Source organism: Oncorhynchus keta, chromosome 19 (assembly GCF_023373465.1).
Source record: "Oncorhynchus keta strain PuntledgeMale-10-30-2019 chromosome 19, Oket_V2, whole genome shotgun sequence".
Classification (NCBI taxonomy): domain Eukaryota; kingdom Metazoa; phylum Chordata; class Actinopteri; order Salmoniformes; family Salmonidae; genus Oncorhynchus; species Oncorhynchus keta.
In genome coordinates this window covers 42,211,282-42,231,006 of record NC_068439.1, presented here as the reverse complement: position 1 = coordinate 42,231,006, position 19,725 = coordinate 42,211,282, and the positions used below count along the sequence as shown (strand labels likewise).

Genomic DNA, 19,725 nt, shown 5'->3' with positions numbered 1-19,725 from the left:
TTTTAGCTGTATATATAATGCATTTTGGATGTTTTCAGTGTACTTTCACATTCATATCTTATTAGGTACTGCAAGCAGTGAGCTCAAAGCATAGAGGTTATGACAGTTGTAGGGGAGGAGCCATCACTCGGACCGGACCATGCCTTATGAAATGATTGAGGATTCATCAATGAACGACCTTGAACCTGTCCCAACTTCTTTCATAACTAGTTATGGCCCTGCGTTTTTCCTGACCATGTGACTTGACCAAGAAAAACTCCAGGCACTTGACTTACTGTGCATGTATACAGTACATAAAACTCAGGGAGTTACTGAGTTTTAGAAATCCCCAAATTAGAAATCCCCAAATGGCAGGTGAGCTTGTACTTGCAGGTTGTTACCACCAGAGGGCCACAGTGCAAATGAAAGTGAAACCAGGATATGGTTTAGCACTCACTTGCAAAACTTGAAGAGGATCTTCTCGAAAACTAGGACAGGCCCCGTACTGCCCAGTATAGTGAGGGGCTGCCCCGCAAACAGAGAGAAGGCCACTCCTGTGAGGGATGCCCCAAACAGAGACTCTATGGCACTCTGTAGCAAAAGAAGAGAGGGAGGGGGAAAAGGAGTGAGAAGAGGAGGAGGTGGTAAATACATAAGAGGAAACCAGAGAGAAGGAGAGACTAAGGGGAATAAGGCAAAGCGGACAGAACACCCCACATAACATAGCACATCAGTTTAAAGCGACATTCCAGCTCAGGCTGCCTAGCATCAGACAGTGTCGACAAACTGCTTTTCTCCTTCCACTCCGTCAGCCTGTCGGTACTTGTATCCCTCCGCCACTGGCCTTCTAGTGAGTTTACTCAGACGCATCACACACCCCGGCACGCTGACGCTAGCTATGCCAACAGTCTCCCTCTGGAGTTACTGTAGGGTTTTTGTGTGTGTAGCTCATTGTCAGGATCAAAACATATAGACAGTATATTGAGTAGCTCGCAGTGAGGAATAGGGACACTGTCTAACCACATCCGAATTGCTTACAGTGATGTGAATCCTATATGCTTTTAGTGATATTTGTATATAGTAATAAGCAAATAGGGTAAGACCTTTTGGTAAGACCTTTTGGTAAACCTATACATAATTAGTGCAAGGCTTACATTGACTTGTAGCCTGGTTAAACCAGTTCAACCAGGCAGCTGAGTGACTTTCATACATTAAGGGATACAGCACAGATAGAAGACAGACTGCTGTAATCGGAGTGACACTCTTGGACAAGGACCCACTCACTATGTTGCCCTTAGTGGCCTCTCCCAGCAGCCCCCCGAAGGTGATGACAGGGGACATGCAGGCGCAGTAGAGGAACAGGATGGAGGCCAGACACTGCAGGTTCAACGAGTCCCGGATGTCGCTCCAGTAGAACGGGGCCTTCCGCTTTATATCCATCACCAGGCCTCCAAAGATCCTAGAGGAAGGGGAAAAAACACAACGCTTTTACAGCGGGCTAATTAAAGTAGCAGCATTATACTCGCGTGGTGGAGTATCCCAGATGAATCCCAGATTACATCCGTAGACTTCTGGATGAGGTTTTTTGGACCATACAGGGGACCATACAACCCACTGGGGGCACACCTGTTGAGTCAACAGTTTCCACGCCATTTCAATGAAATTACATTGAGCCAACGTGGAATAGACGTTATTGACGTCTGTGCCCAGTGGGAACACATTATTGGACACCGAGATAACTATTTTGGGTCTATAGGGCTCCCAGAGATTTGTTAGGACCCACAGATAACTTACACCAAAACCTAGGTACTTTCTGATACTGTAACATGAGAAACGGTTCAGTACTTTTCGGTTCTTCTACCGAATGTGTCTCGAGTCGTAACACTGACTGAGATGATCAAGCCTGTCTAGTAATATGTCGACTGGGCCAGCAGCCTAACTTTTCAGCGCGTTTGGCGTTCCAGTTCGACAAATTATACTGACCAAAAATATAAAGGCAACATGCCACAATTTCTCATTTCTTACAGAGTTACAGTTCAATAAAGGAAATCAGTCAATTGAAATCATTTCATTAGACCCTAATTTATGGATTTCACATGACTGGGAATACAGATACACATCTGTTGGTCACAGATACCTTGAAGGAAATGGGCCTCTGTCACGACTTCCGCCGAAGTCGGTCCACCTTTCATTTTCCATTGATTTGTCTTGTCTTCCCTCACACCTGGTTTTAATTCCATCAATTACATGTTGTGTATTTAACCCTCTGTTTCCCCCCATGTCCTTGTCTGTAATTGTTTCTTGTCGTGCTTGTGTACGTTATGCTGGTGGATACCGGGTTTTGTTTGACCCATTCATTGATTGTTCTGTTTACGGTGGTTTTTATGTTTATTATGTTGTAAATCAGGTTTCGCTCTCTTTGCGCCTGACTTCTCTGCCGCGAGTACGCACCCCGTTACAGCCTCACAATGGGCCTCAGGATCTTGTTACCGTATATCTGTACATTGAAATTACCATCAATAAAATGCAATTGTGTTCGTTGACCATAGCTTATGCCTGCACATACCATGGAACATTTCTGGTATCTTTTGTCTCAGCTCAGTACACTGAACAAAAATATAAACGCTACATGTAAAGTGTTGGTCTCATGTTTCATGAGCTGAAATAAATGATTGAAGAAATGTTCCATACGTACAAAAAGCTTGTATCTCTCAAATTGTCCACAAAGTTGTTTAAATCCCTGTAAGTGAGAAATGTATCCTTTTCCAAGATAAATAAATCAAATCAAATTGTATTGGTCACATACACAGATGATATTGCGGGTGTAGCGAAATGCTTGTGTTTCTAGCTCCAACAGTGCAGTAGTATCTAACAATTCACAACAATACACACAAATCTAAAAGTAAAAGAATGGAATTAAGAAATATATAAATATTAGATTGAGCAATGTCGGAGTGGCATTGACTAAAATACAGTAGAATAGAATACAGTATATACATATGAGATGAGTAAAGCAGTATGTAAACATTATTTAAACATTGTTAACTTCTTTGGGACGGGGGGCAGTATTGAGTAGCTTGGATAATAAGGTTCCCAGACTAAACTGCCTGCTACTCAGGCCCAAAAGCTAGAATATGCATATAATTAGTAGATTTGGATAGAAAACGTTTCTAAAACTGTTTGAATGATGTCTGTGAGTATAACAGAACTCATATGGCAGGCAAAAACCTGAGGAAAAATCCAACCAGGAAGTGGGAAATCTGAGATTTGTAGTTTTTCAAGTCATTGCCTATCGAATATACAGTGTCTATGGGGTCATACATTCTTTAGAACCTTGTTTCAGGCTTCTACTGTGAAGGGGGAGAGAATAAGAGTTGTTTGAGTCAGGTGTCTGGCAGAATGCCATGAGCCAAATCATGCGTGTGGCCGTGACAGGTAGCTGCGTTTCATTTCTAAAGACAAAGGAATTGTCCGGTTGAAACATTATTTAAGATTTATGATAAAAACATCCTAGATTGATTCTATACATCGTTTGACATGTTTCTACGACCTGTAATATAACTTTTTGGACTTTCCGTCTGAGCTAAGCGATCGCGCATTGAGCATTTCGATTATTGGGATAAACAAAAAGGAGGTATTTGGACATAAATGATGGACTTTATCGAACAAAACACACATTTATTGTGGAACTGGGATTCCTGGGAGTGCATTCCGATGAAGATCATCAAAGGTAAGTGAATATTTATAACGCTATTTCTGACTTTTGTGACACCTCTCCTTCTTTGGAAAATGGCTGTATGTTTTTCTGTGGCTAGGTGCTGACCTAACATAATCGGTGTGCTTTCCCCATAAAGCCTTTATGAAATCTGACACAGCGGTTCAATTAAGGAGAAGTTTGTCTATAATTCCATGCATAACACATGTATCTTTTACCAATGTTTATTATGAGTATTTCTGCAATTTGATGTGGCTCTCTGCACTTTCACTGGATGTTTGTTTGAGACAATGCATTTCTGAACATAACACACCAATTTCAAATTAGGTTTTTGGACATAAAGATTAACTTTATTGAACAAAACACACATTTATTGTGTAACATGAAGTCCTGTGAGTGCCATCTGATGAAGATCATCAAATTTCTGACTTTTGTGACACCTCTCCTTCTTTGGAAAATCGCTGTATGTTTTTTGTGACTAGGTGCTGACCTAACATAATTGTTAAGTGTGCTTTCACCATGAAGCCTATTTGAAATCGAACACTGTGGCTGGATTTACAAGAAGTTTCTCTTTAAAGTGGTGTATAATACTTGTATGTTTAAGGAATTTTAATTATGGGATTTCTGTTGTTTTGAATTTGTCGCCCTGCAATTTCACTGGCTGTTGGCGAGGTGGGACGGTAGCGTCCCACATATCCCAGAGAAGTTAACGTGACTAGTGTTCCATTATTAAAGTGATTCCAAGTCTATCTTGTATATAGGGCAGCAGCCTCCAAGGTGCAGGGTCTCATAACCAGGTGGAAGCTGGCTAGTGATGGCTATATAACAAGGTCTGATGGCCTTGAGATAGAAGCTGTTTTTCAGTCTCTCGGTCCCTGCTTTGATGCACCTGTACTAACCTCGCATTCTGGATGATAGCAGAGTGAACAGGCCGTGGCTCGGGTGGTTGATGTCCTTGAAAATCTTTTTGGCCTTCCTGTGACATTGGGTGGCGTAGTTGTCCTGGAGGATGGGTAATTTGCCCCCGGTGATGTATTGGGCAAACCGCACCACCCTTTGGAGAGCCCTGCGGTTGCGGGCGGTGCAGTTGCCGTACCAGGCGGTGATACAGCCCGATAGGATGCTCTCAATTGTGCATCTGTAAAAGTTTGGGCCAAATTTCTTCAGCCTCCTGAGGTTGAAGAGGCGCTGTTGCCACTGTCTGTGTGGCTGGACCATTTCAGATCGTCATGTGCGCTGAGGAACTTGAAGCTTTCCACCTCCTCCACTGCGGTCCCGTCGATGTGGATAGGGGGCTTGCTCCCTCTGCTGTTTCCTGAAGTCCACGATCAGCTCCTTTCTTTTGTTGACAATGAGTGGGAGGTTATTTTCCTGTCACCAATCTCCCAGGGCCCTCACCTCCTCCCTGTAGGCCGTCTAATCAGGTAATCAGGCCTACTACTGTTGTGTCATCTGCAAACTTGATGATTGAGTTGGAGGCGTGCATGGCCACACAGTCATGGGTGAACAGGGAGTACAGGAGGGGCTGAGCACACACCCTTGTGGGGCCCCTGTGTGTAGGATCAGCAAAGTGGAGGTGTTGTTTCCTACCTTCACCACCTGGGGGTGGCCCGTCACAAAGAACATGACCCAGTTGCACAGGGTGGGGTTCAGACCCAGGGCCCCGAACTTAATGATGAGCTTGGAGGGTACTATGGTGTTGAATGCTGAGCTACAGTCAATGAACAGCATTCTTACATAGGTATTCCTTTTGTCCAGATGGGATAGGACAGTGTGCAGTGCGATGGCGATTGCATCGTCTGTGGATCTATTGGGGCAGTAAGCAAATCCATCCACCTGACAGGTGTGGCATATCAAGAACCTCATTAAACAGCATGATCATTACACAGGTGCACCTTGTGCTGGGGACAATAAAAGGCCACTCTAAAATGTGCAGTTTAGTCACACAACACAATGCCACAGATTTCTCAACCGCAGACCATGTGTATGGTGTCGTGTGGGCACATGGTTTGCTGATGTCAACATTGCGAATAGAGTGCGGTGGGTATAGAATCTTTGAAACTGTTGCTTTTATATTTATGTTCAGTATAATTTGAACCAATATTATGAACATGGATGAGTAAATTTACCCTGATATGTAAATTACATTTTAAAACAGTTAGCAGCTTTAATTGTAAAATATTTATATGCTTATGTATATTTTTGCAGAAGGATTTTAGGCGAAAGTCAGCCTACCATTACATCTGTGCTAGAAGTTAGAACTTCCTTCACACAAAGTATGACAAAAACTCAAAAGATGCCCAAAGGTTATTCTGTGACTTTAGCTAATACACTTTTTTTTGCCTTGGTATCGAGTATTGACATTGAGTATTATGATACTAAACCTGGTATCGAAGTCAAAATTCTGGTATCGTGACAACACTACCATCAATAGGGTCTGCCAGAAAATAAATTTGGAACCCCCAAATGTGGTAGACATTTTTGGACACTTCCTACAAGACATTTTAGAGATCTTTGGTTAATGGTCATTTCCTAACTGTGATGCTTAGAGCTAGGTTCCTTGCTGAGGCGAACCCTATTAGTTTCCCACCGGGGTTGGACATACTCCTGCTCTCTGACCCAGATACCACTCAACCCATTCACACCCAGGTTCCTACCTCACACACACACTCAGCTAACTTACACAAACACACTCAACCCACCACTCTCAGGTCTAAGTCACCACCCCTTTGTGTGTTCAGGGACTGCATAACACCCCGTAAAGACTATCCCTTATCTCTACCTTAGTCTCTCTCTCTCTCTCTAATGCTCTTTATCCCTCCTTCCCCCCCTCTACCTCTCTCTGTCGTTTTCTGCCGACATGCTGCTTTTTATAGCAGCATGCCGAGAGTAGATCTGCGGAAGGGTAAATAATGCAGTGCCCAGTCTGCGAGGTGTGTGTGTCCTGGGGGAGTGAGATCACAAATAATCACACTCTACCAGCCACGTGATCTCAGAGGCTTTCACCCGGAGAACCGGAGGATTTACTTATGTCAGCATCGTAACTGTAACGTGTGCAGTGCATTGGCAATGTCACAGTATGTGAGCATTGTATGTTATTCATTTTGGCCTTCATAAACAGTTTCGATACTGGATTACCTTATACGTGTTTAATGCATTTCATCATGAATAAAAAGCAGTTTTATTTCTGACATCAAAACAGTTCAAAAAAATAGTTTTACGACCTATTGCCTATGTCACACCATAGTATTTTTTTTAAACAGTGGCGTGCCGTGGGCCTGGGCCTTCAGTGAGGTCCTACAAAGTCCCACCCGAATTAATCCACCTCTTATTACCATCATTATGATGCCATGGCTCTGGACTCTATACATTTATTCAGAAACGCAGTATAACCAGGCGTTGTGTCGCACCCAAAGCAGTTTCACCGTGATGATAAAGACACATAACTATTCACTGAAAATAAAAGGGAAAAAAAACGAATAATTTGCAACATAGACTATTTGCCATTTTATTTTGTTAATATATAGGCTATTTAATATTAACGAAATAAAATGCGAAACATACATACTGAGGAAGTACAGTTCCCGCTCAGCCCAGTCAAAACTGTTCGCTGCTCTGGCCCCCCAATGGTGGAACAAACTCCCTCACGACGCCAGGACAGCGGAGTCAATCACCACCTTCCGGAGACACCTGAAACCCCACCTCTTTAAGGAATACCTAGGATAGGATAAAGTAATCCTTCTCACCCCCCTTAAAAGATTTAGATGCACTATTGTAAAGTGGCTGTTCCACTGGATGTCATAAGGTGAATGCACCAATTTGTAAGTCGCTCTGGATAAGAGCGTCTGCTAAATGACTTAAATGTAAAAATGTAAATGATAAAGAATCAAATGCATTGTATGCCTACACACCAAAGACGGATTATTTGAACACAAAATCCATCCTCCTTTCTTTCCTCAAGAAGACTTCAATGACTCTGTTGTACAGTCTATCTGTGCGCTTTAGTTCCACCAATAAGTCCTTTTTTATCGACATGGAGGCTAATGCTGAAAGCCGAGTCTGTCCAGTAGCATTTCTGGAATACGTTTTGATTCGCTTTAAGGCCGAGAATGACCGCTTGACAGAAGCCGTGGACACAGGGATAGTCACTGTCACACATGCCAATGTGTAAAGTTGCCCCATGTCCTCATTCAGATTTTTCTGCTTAAGGAAATCAAGGAGATCAGAGGGACTTTCCGTGACTCTCTGTTATGCTGGAGAAGGCCGTTTGCGGGAATTTTTTCCAGGTAGGTCTGAAAGTGCTGGGGGTCCAGGAGGGAGAGAAACATACATTTTTTGTGGTCTTGAAACGTGTTTCGTATCTGGCAAAGAATGTTGTCCAGAATATTGCTGTGGAGTTGTTGGTAGTATGGGTCTCCTTGTGCTGGGCCTCTACGTACGCTGGGTGAACTGGGTGTCATCGTAGATTTGACTGAACCTGCGCCTCTCTCGCTCAATTGTAATAATAGGCATTCCCAGCAGCACAGTTTGCAGTGCTTCTCGGAGCCTGTGAGCCATTGATAGCGCTCGTAGTTGGAACTTTGAAAGTGGCGAACAAACCCCTTTCCCACCTGTGACTGGCTTTGTAGCGCCGGGCGACTTCTCCTTACAATGTCTAACTTTTCTTGAAAAGTTAGTCTTGAGAATGGCGTTATAATTATATCCTCGACCAAATCGATATCTTCTCCTCCTTCCATTGTGGGTTGAAAAAACAGCTTAGTAGTACGCAAATTAATTTGTTTATCAAATTCAGTTTCGTAGTTCTGAATAGACCTGCCCATAGGACCTGCCTCTCAATATTGGTAATCCAATCAAAAGACGTGCACGCACTACGCCTGCTAGCTGGCTCCTGTGTAACACTGGAGCCAGCCAGCAGGCTTACAATAGGCAACTCTAAAGCTGATTGGTTGACACTAAATTTCCATTCACTTTAAGCTACAAGCGCCCGCACTGTTGATGCCGAAGGCCTGAGGGCAGATTTTAGACCCCTGGCAACACATGATGGCTGAATATGATTGGATAAAAGATCTAACATAAAGACCAGCCCTCCAAATCTCAACCTGGGGCTGGAAGCAGTACAACCAAGAGGAAAGCTATGAAATGAAGAGTATAACTCTTACTCTGGGGAATAATTTAATACATATTTGTGGGAAAATATATATTTTTAAAAATTGTATTCTGATGATGTTTAGGCCAGCAGAGAAGGCCTTGCTGGCCCTGACGGCCCACCACTGAAAAAAAAAATCTTAGGCAGTGTCTCAAATGATACCCTATTCCACATGTATGGTAGTCCACTACTGTTGATCACAACTCTATGTAAGAAATAGGGTGTCGTTTGAGATCGTCGTTACCCTAATCAACTGTTCTCTATGGGGCAGTTTCCCCAGACACAGATTAAGCCTAGTCCTGGAATAAAAAGTGGGGAATCTCCATTGACAATGCTTTTAGGTCCAGAATTAAGCTTAATCTGTGTCTCGGAAACCTCCGCTATAAATGAATATGCATTGCTCACCGTCCGGTTCTCTGCAACTCGGGCCCAGCTCCGTGGCCTTCATCCTCCTCCTTCAACATCTCCCCAGAGGGTGAGGGCGACCCGTTGGGCTGGGAGGGAATCTTCCTCTTCAACTACAAGTGAGAGTGCCATTATAGGTTTGGCTCAGATGGTAGAGCATGGAGTTGGCCACGCCAGGGTCATGGGTTTGATTCCCGCTGTGGCCACCCATACGAAAATACATGCACGCATGACTAAGTTATTACAGGGCTGTTATATCCTCTACTGCCACCAGGAGGCACAGTCATACACATCATGGAAACGCCATAGGAAACGAACATGCAAGCCAGTGCTCTTCAAACCTGGACACCCACAGGTGGTACAGGGTAGACTATGTTTCCAACACATCTGATTCAACTAATCATCAAGCCCTTGATTCATTTAATCAAGTGTGCTCGTTGCTAGACTGAAACAAAACCCCTTGTGGGTCTCCAGGACCAAGATTGAAGAGCACGACGTGACCAATCGTCTAAAATCAGGCTCGACTTCAGACATGTTGATTTTCTGTTTCTGTTTATATATGTCGACTTAGACCCTCACCTGCGATGGGACGTTCTTGGGGGGTTCGATTCGTATCGAGGGGTCCCATTCTCCTGGGGGCAGGACTGTCACCTGGTCCAGAAATTCATCTATCCCAGACAGAAGGTCCATCCGATCTTTGGCCTTGTACGCCACATCATGGAATATCTACAGAGAAATGCAGGAAAGAGTATAGCTTTTACGTTCTGATCTTAAAATTGATCTCGTCTGAACGCCACACCTAAAGATCCACCCCCCCTAAAGGGAAAAAGTTACACGAATGAGTTAGTCTATTCTATGCATGTGGGGGGAGGGGAAGCTAATTCATGTTTATGACTGAATGTTACTAATCTTCATAAGACTATAAGGATAACTGCACAAACAGCAGCACGTAAAACATCTCCCGTCCTCTCACCTCATCTGTCATCAGTGTGGCCATGGATCTGCCAATCTCATGGTACTGAGGGCCTTTCCCGTGTGGACCCAACAGCAGAAACAAAAACCTGTAGGGGACACAAACCATTTGCACGCATTAGACTCAACGCAATGTAGATGGCCAGGTAGAGGCAGATACAAAGTATTTTATTCAAAACCCAACATAATTTAGTATATTCGGTGATAGGACTTATGGCTCCAAATAGAAATGGTTTTGGCTACTGGTAGGGGAGCAGGTGCATGAATAAAACCTAGGACCAGCAGGTTAGACAGAGAAAGAGCAGGGAAAGAGTGGGTGTGGAGATGTAGTGTACCTACCTGGTGGGCACGGGCACCTCCGTGAGCCCCGTGATGAGGACGGCGGGGGACAGGCGTACGAAGGCGATGATGGGCCTCTCCAGGAAGTCCACCTCCCCTACCAGCACGTTGGACGCCTCGGCACCCGGAGGAATCTTCTTCATGAAGTTCATGTCCACCTAAAAGGAGCAGAACGGGACCCGAGAGAGAGAGAGGCTTTAGAAAGTAAAACTATATGAGACAGTGTCTCCCAATCCTGGCCCTGTTTCTGTGAATCCTGTGAATCCTGGTCCTTGATGATGAGTTGATTAGTTGGGAAAAAAGAAGAAGAAAAAGTGCATTCTTTTGCCGGACTTAATTCCCGCCCACGACTTTTCTTACCGCGCCCGCCCGCTCCTGCAGACTTCTCGTCCGACTCCCACCCGCAAGAACCGGTCCCAAATCTGGGCCCAGTCCCGCAATGGAGGTGTGTGGGACACAGCTTGCTTTGCATCCCCGGTCCCAGCAATTTAGATAACACAAAAGAAGCAGGACGATTCGCAGGCAGACAAATTCATGCGTCACCAATGCTTATTTCTAGTCAATGTCGGGGCCTAAACTATAGCCTATCCTATTTAGGAAGTCATTCCCCACGGAAAGACAACGGCGCCGTGCTTCTCCGCCCATGCATATAGGCTACAGGCTATTGAATTTAGACCACACATGGGCGCATTTGTTCTCGTGCGCCCAACAAAAACGAGGAGATATAGGCTAACTGAACTTGAAGCAGAATTAGCCTATAAGAGTTTGTGAACTGTGACACAAAAAGTTGTTTTTATTTTTTTTATACAAGAGATAACACATACAACACAGAAAGACAACCGTTCAAAATAATCCGTGGGACTGTAGTATGTTTTCATCCCAAAGTTGTCTTGTCTCACTGCCCACAGCATGACAAATGCCAACCGCGCTGCTATGATCTGTCGGGGACTACAAGGTCCCGCGGGATGCACACGGCAGTGCAGCCTCGTACTGGGAAACACTGGTATAACAAATCAAGCCGAGCAAAATATATCATTTATGTCATTATATCTACCTGGAGCCCAATTGGCACAACAGAGTAGGGAGAGAGTTCAAATTAAAGGAAGGAATGACTGGGGATGGAGGGATCATGCTCAGTGGCAGATTGAAGCTATGGATGGACGCTAGGGTTGGAGGAAGCTACGTTGTTAGTGGCAGTAGAGGGAAGCTATACTGATCAAGTGGCAGTACTGATCAAAGGAGTAACTTTCATCTCAAGGTCGGTTGTTTGAACTGAGTAACAGCGCTGGGAGACCTTGCCCACTGAGATAGGTAATATCTGCATCTCTCTCTCTTCCACAAACACACACACTCTGTCTCCTTCTCCCTCTTTTGATTAGACTACCCCAGTCAAGTATGAGATTGCTTCTTGGCAAACACATGAAAGCTGGTTGTAAGCCGACTCCTCACAGCCGTCAGCCTACGTATTTCAGGGCTGAAAAGAGTCATAAATGGATATATAAGATCTCACTTACAGTTTTTCCTTAGTCGCTTTGGTGCATTTCTTAGATCAAAAGTGCAATTCTTGATACTACTTGTACAAATTCCAAATCATCTAGTCACTTGTGCACATCATTAAAGCAATATTTTATTCCTTTGAACAAATTGCAATTGATAATGTAGAAGTGTCAGCTTTTTTCCACATTATCATTTGCTCATGTCATGTTGATCAAAATTTAGTAGATGGTTCTCTGTTGAATAGTCTTACCCCTCAAAACATCTAGGCATTAGTTCCTTGCATAAGCCATTACATGCAAAATTGTTGAACTATTTGTCATAAACTGTCAAGCATAGTTTTACACATTTCTATTAGACCTTTTGTACAAAAATGTGAATTGATGAATCGTGCACGTGAAATTGACCCTCACTCATGAAGGAATGTAAAGTGTTAGTTCAACCAACAATCAACCAGTTGCTCAAAGGTGCATCTCATGAAGAATCAATTGGCAAGCATATATAGACAGACCACAACACAGAGTTGCAATTTTCCAATAATGGATGGACCAGGAAACGAACAGGATCAACAGCCAAGAGGAGGAAGAAGAGGAGCAAGGATGCGTGGTGGAAGGCAAAACAGAGGAAGAGGCAGAAGAGGACATAGGCGCATATCTGACGACATAAGGGCCACTATTGTAGACCATGTTGTCAATCGTGGCCTTACAATGGCTGAGGCGGGTCGAAGGGTGCAGCCGAATATTGGGAGATCAACCGTGTCCTCAATAGTTCAAATGTTTCGAAGAGAGAACAGGTATGTCCACCAATGTACAGTGCACTGTTACTGTATATAAGCAGTATACTGTATACTTCATATTCCAGTAGTCCACTTGTATTTCACAGCATACAGAAATATACTCTATACAGATACATACTGCACCTTACATGCACCCACCTGTATGTTTTACAGTAAAATGTGTGTTCGCATAGTTTTTGTCTATGTGAAAGTGTGCGATGCATCACTGCATTTTTCCCCACATTGGACTGCAAGATTACCTCAAACCGGTGGCAGAGGACGCCGTTTCACACATCAACAGGAGGGGGCTATTTGCACTATGGTCCGAGCAAACAATGCCATGAGACTCAGCGAAATACAAAGGACCATTATAGAAGACAACGATGTCTTTGAAAACATCCATACGGTTAGCATCTCAACCAACCAACAGGGTGTTGCATAGAAACCAGATGAGTATGAAACAGCTGTACCGTGTACCATTCCAAAGAATGAGGACAGAGTTAAGGAACTACGGTACCAGTATGTACAGGTAAAACATATATCTATGTAACTACTTTACAGCAACATTTTATAGTGATACATAGTACAGTAAGCATAAACTGCACACATTTCCATTGCTGTGGAAGGAACATGCAATATATGTATATTTTATGTCACTCTTCCTTACCAAAACAAATTCAACTGTGTGTTCTGGGATATAGCGTATGATGGAGTTGGAATCAAGTGAACCTTCTCACAACTTTGTATACGTGGATGAAGGCTGGCTTCAACCTGACCAAATGCAGAAGGCGGGGTCGGAATATCATCGGTCACAGAGCTTCTGTGGATTTGCCAGGCCAAAGGGGAGGAAATATGACCATGTGTGCTTCTATTTCGGAGCATGGTGTCCTAACCCATATCCCCCTTATAGGGCCATACAACACCCAGCATCTACTCAACTTTTTAGAGACTCTCTACAGGGCTCTCATCCCTGATGATGAGAGGGGTGTGTTTAGAGAGGATTTGCCAGAGTATGTGGTCATTTGTGATAATGTGAGTTTCCATCGATCAAACATCATAAGGCAATGGTTTGTGACCCACCCGAGGATGCTCATGGAATTCCTCCCACCTTATTCACCATTCCTTAACCCAATTGAGGAGTTATTTTTAGCATGGAGGTGTACGATCGTCAGCCACACACAGATGACCCTGCTGGCTGCAATGGATGCAGCATGTGAGGACATCACAGTAGACGCCTGCAGAGGATGGATAAGGGATTCCAAAAGATTCTTTCCACGTTGCATTGGAAGGGAAAATATCCGGTGTGATGTGGATGAGAATATGTGGGCCGACAGACAGGAACATCTGGATGTGTAGAGACAGCACAACAGTGCTGCGGGCAAAGTTGTGGCTTATGGGTGGTTTCCTGTGTTTCTTTCTAATTTAGTTTTTTTTCCTTTGTGCCCCTTGGGTTGTCCAGTCTCGTTCAATCAATAACCCACATACAGTAATATGTAAAAAGTACTGTTGAAATTGATATATGCCATAGAAGTGCAGCCTTGTGCATTTTCAATACAGTAACTGTCATCCAATCTGTAGCCTAAGTTTACATCAGGTAATACTGTCAAAGTACACAGTTACATTGACAACATGCCTAAACATTTTGATGACCTTGTTCGTGAACAATGACTCAATGACTTATCATTCTGATGACACTGACATGATCATTGGCATGAATATTTACTTTTGAGAGATGTACTAAGGATTTTTAGTGACTGACTAGCTTTAGAAACTTAACTATTGTATATTGCAGTTTGTACAAATTGTTCTGAGAAATGCACTTATTATTTTGCACATGTTAGGGATGATGTGAAAAATGCACCAAAGCGACTGAGCAAAACTGTAACCAAGCTCAGTTATTGAATTAAACAATGTACAGTTCACTTTGAGACTGGCTCTTGGTTCTAGCACGCAGGGAGTGGGTGAAGTTTCTTATGCTCAGAGAGTAAGGGCTGTGATTGATGATGGTTGTCTTGGATGGGGGGGGGGGTCCTTTGCCCAGTAGCAGGGATTACCTTGCTGAAGTCCACACTGCTGTTCTCTTTACTGACCCCAGCTCTGGAGGGCCTCCTGTCTCCGGTCTTGCTGCTGTTGTCCAGGTTACTGGGGACAGAGTGCGTGGACATCAATGGCCCTGCAACGACAAGACAAGACAAAAGGACAGACAGACAGACACAGACACAGACACAGACACAGACAGACAGACAGACAGACAGACAGACAGACAGACAGACAGACAGACAGACAGACAGACAGACAGACAGACAGACAGACAGACAGACAGACAGACAGACAGACAGACAGAGACGGGATAGCGGCAGAAGAGTGTTAGAAATTTCAGCTCTGGAGGACCGAGGTACCTGCTGCTCAGTGCATTCTCGTGGATACATTAGAATGCCTACATTTGATAATACTGTGTTTTTCATATATAATTTACAGTAAATGCAGAGTTTGCAAAACATCAAAACACAATACAGGTTCTTCTATTGAAAATGTATACAGAAATAACTCTGATAAATTATTTGCAATTATTTTTCAATAGGCTCTCTGTATAGGCCCAGACTACATATGCATATATAATAGTATATAGTATAATATACTATATAATATACATAGTTTGATTTATACACTCTCAAAGACCTTAACAAATTGCTAACATAATTAACATTTATTACGGCCTGCGGTGATAAGGGTTCAAGAAATTGCGCATCCGCCTCCCCACTTCAATGCACCCTATAGCCATGTGAGGTGAGCCGTACACAGGAAACGCCAGCACTTCAGCGAGGGAGACATGCATTGAGGAAATTACCACAGAAACGAATGAACTGTAACACAGCAACCATGCACACACACTCCCCTCCCTCTGTCTCAATCACCTAGAACGTGGAGGAGTGTTCAAATGAATATGAATGGGTGAATTTCCTTGTGGTCCTCCTTGACCTGTGACCTGTTGTCACCCGGCCCTGCGGGCTACTAGGCCGCCATGTTGGCATGAACAGAAGCGCCATCGCTCACATTCCTCACAAAGCCCCTGGGAGTGACAGGGATTATCGGAGGTTGCATCCGCGGACACGCTTCATTCAGGAAGATAAAGCCCGGAATGCGGGCTCCACGCTGGACCTCAGGCCATGGTCCATATGCAAACGAGTACAAATAATCAAATCATATCATTCCAAAACCAGGGGCACACTGAGGGCAAAAACGTCTGACTCTAATGATAATTTGTCTTCATCTGCATACTAAGAGATGGCACTACATGTTATGTGTGGTACTGTGGCATTAGACATCTCGTTAGATAGTTTTTACCAGAGAATCCGGCAATCAAAATGTGAGTAGGTGTACTGTATACAGTTGTGGCCAAATAATTTGGCACCCTTTCACTTTTCATAAATTATTTCCTGTTTCCAGCAATGTTGCAGTACTTGACATGCTCAAACCGATGTGTCTGGCACCTACTACCATACCCCGTTCAACGGCACTTAAATATTTTGTCTTGTCCATTCACCCTCAGAATGGCACACATACACAATCCATGTCTCAATTGCCTCTAGGCTAAAAAATACGTATTTAACCAGTTATGCATTAGGGGGCTCTAATTCAAATTTCTGGATGAAAAACGTTCCCGTTTTAAACAAGATATTTTGTCAGGAAAAGATGCTTGACTATGCATATAATTGACAGCTTTGGAAAGAAAACACACTGACGTTTCCAAAACTGCAAAGATATTATCTGTGAGTGCCACAGAACTGATGCTACAGGCGAAACCAAGATGAAATTTCAAACAGGAAATGCCCCAGATTTTGGAGGCGCTGTGTTCCAATGTCTCCTTATATGGCTGTGAATGTGCAAGGAATGAGCCTACACTTTCTGTCGTTTCCCCAAGGTGTCTGCAGCATTGTGACGTATTTGTAGGCATATCATTGGAAGATTGACCATAAGAGACTACATTTACCAGGTGTCCGCTTGGTGTCCCCCGTCAAAATTATTGCGTAATCTCCAACCGCATGCATTTTTCCATGTGGTTCAGAGGAGAAACCAAACTTCCACGAATTATATATCATCGAATAGATATGTGAAAAACACCTTGAGGATTGATTCTAAACAACGTTTGCCATGTTTCTGTCGATATTATGGAGTTAATTTGGAAAAAAGTTTGGCGTTGTAATGACTGAATTTTCGGGGGGTTTTCTTAGCCAGACGTGATGAACAAAACGGAGCGATTACTCCTACACAAATAATCTTTTTGGAAAAACTGAACATTTGCTATCTAACTGAGAGTCTCCTCATTGAAAACATCTGAAATTCTTCAAAGGTAAATGATTTTATTTGAATGCTTTTCTTGTTTTTGTGAAAATGTTGCCTGCTGAATGCTAGGCTTAATGCTATGCTAGCTATCAATACTCTTACACAAATGCTTGTTTAGCTATGGTTGAAAAAGCATATTTTGAAAATCTGAGATGACAGTGTTGTTAACAAAAGGCTAAGCTTGAGAGCCAATATATTTATTTCATTTCATTTGCGATTTTCATGAATAGTTAACGTTGCGTTATGCTAATGAGCTTGAGGCTATAATTACGGTCCCGGATACGAGATTGCTCGTAGCAAGAAGTTAACCCGTCTCCTTTCCTTCATCTACACTGATTGAAGTGGATTTTCACCTGGATTCATCTGGTCAGTCTGTCATGGAAATAGCAGTACACTGTTTTGTACATTCAACATTGCAGAACCAATTTTAGTTTTGTAAACTATATCAAGTTTATCATTTTAATTGAGAAAATAAAGACAAATGGCATGGACAAAATGATTGGTATCCCGAGGCTAGTACTTGGTTGCACAGCCTTTGGCCAAGATAACTGCAGACAAATGTTCTTGCAGCCATCAATGAGCTTGTTGCACCTTTTACGGGTCATTTGTCCTACTTTTTTTTGAGCAGCAAACCGCTCTAATACTTCAATGTTTGAGGGGGTGCCCTCCACCAACGGCTGTTTTCAGACCTCGCCATATGTTGTTAGATGTGATTAAGATCTGACCTCTTCTCTCGCCCACTCCATTACAGTCCATCATCTCTCTTGAACCATCCCTGGGTGCTTTTGGAATGCGTGTTGGTGGTCGTTGTCCTGCTGGAAGACCCACAACCTTCAATGGAGACCCAATTTTTGGACACCGGGTTGAACATTGCACTCCAAATAACTGCTAATCTGCAGGTTCATTGTGCTTTGTGCACGTACCAAGGCCCCCAGTACCAGAGTCAGCGAAGCAACCCCACAGCATTATCAAACCTCCCCATCTTTGATTGTAGGGAGGGTGTTCTATTCATTGTTTGCTTCTAAAAGCTCCAACAAATCATCCTTAACCGCCTGTCTATGCCAGCATGGGATTCAAACTCAAATGAGCGATACTCAGAACGAGGTGAAGTACGTAGCATATCGTTTGTTGGCAAATGGTGTCATGTCGTCAAGCATGGGATTCAAATGCAACGTTCACTCTAGACATTAAGTAATGGAAGATTACAGAACCACACAAGTACTTATAATAAGACCACCAGCTTCCACCCTTAATTCATGTTTCTCTCCAAACCAGCAGTCTCCAGTTGTCATGACCCAACCTTCCAGTTCAGCTCTTTTCTGGGAAGACAAAAAGTCACGGTGGATGACAGTGGGACTGAGAGAGTTACGTGCCAACGTTTACAACCCTCCCACCCCAACCCCACTCCTTGGCTTTATATTTAGCATGCTATTTGCACACGTAGGAGTCTCGAGCTAGACTCTTAAAGAAAACGTCTCTGAGACATCTGTGTGTTTATACTCAGGAATTATGGAGGAGAGATGCCAAACAATGCTGCTCTGGAAAAAGACCAGATGTTTTTAAATTGTTTAAGTCTGTCCTGACTGTATATTCACAATAGGACAGTCATGCAGAGCAGTGACAGTTATAGCTGGGAGGATACGCCATGATATGAGACCTGTTGCCATAGTGGCGAGTCTGGCGACTCAACTCTTACACTGACTGGATTACACAGGCCCTCAAGGGATGGAAAATGTGCAGTCGATTAAACCCCTTCAGGTTTCATCTTAGGACTTGAATGGGGGAAAAAAGGTTTGCAATGAAAAAGTGGACACAGAAATATCACAGAACCAGGGTCCATCCAAATCTTTTTTTTCTTACCGTTGCCCAAAAATCTACTGGGCTGAACAGAATTTCTACTGGCCCGGACATTGTGTAGTTAAAATGCATTGCCTAAGCAGAACCTACAGGTTGGCAGGTTTCCTCTCTATATTCAGCTAGCATTAGGCTACATTTGGTTATTATGGAATGTATCAAAACGCTGTGTAATAGAATCTAGCGATATAATGATTTAGAATTGCATTAATTGGGAAAGGGGGACACCTAGTCAGTCATACAACTGAATTCATTCAACTGAAATGTGTCTTCTGCATTGAACCCAACCCCTCTGAATCAGAGAGGTGGGGCAGGGCTGCCATAAATGCTAGCATGTTCACTATTGAAGGTTGACGTTTGTAAATCAATTTCCCTAACGTAAATGGATTGGTGAGCTCTTCTTTTTACTCTGGACGGCTCGCGTGTGCCGCGTGAGCGGCTCAACTTATGTACTGCTCGAGAAGTTGTGAGTCGCGATCAGGGTGGTTGAATGAATGGCCAATCATATTTCTCAAATACAAAAAGCATGACTTTTCCGCGTGTAGTCTTCAATGGTGTTCAAGACTGCAACACGGCAGGTAATCTCAGCCATCCCCTCCGATGGCGACGGAGGGGATGGCTGCCGTTTTATGGGGCCTAAACTAACCATGCTTTTGTTTTTTTCCGCATTGTTTGTAACTTATTTTGTTCATAATGCACTCA

General features: G+C 43.4%; 1 protein-coding gene across 9 annotated transcripts in view; it reads right to left on the bottom strand.

Annotated features, from left to right (window-relative positions):
• Positions 1-19,725, bottom strand: part of LOC118398320 (sodium bicarbonate cotransporter 3-like) — a 73,983-nt gene that overhangs the window by 7,367 nt on the left and 46,891 nt on the right. For all 9 annotated transcript variants that reach the window (XM_052470608.1, XM_052470606.1, XM_052470602.1 and 6 more), the window contains 7 exons: positions 14,880-14,998; positions 10,557-10,714; positions 10,219-10,306; positions 9,825-9,971; positions 9,246-9,358; positions 1,264-1,438; positions 437-570 (listed from right to left, as the gene is read on the bottom strand). In XM_052470608.1, the coding sequence (XP_052326568.1) occupies positions 437-570; positions 1,264-1,438; positions 9,246-9,358; positions 9,825-9,971; positions 10,219-10,306; positions 10,557-10,714; positions 14,880-14,998 (934 nt within the window). The remainder of the gene's footprint in view (positions 1-436; positions 571-1,263; positions 1,439-9,245; positions 9,359-9,824; positions 9,972-10,218; positions 10,307-10,556; positions 10,715-14,879; positions 14,999-19,725) is intronic.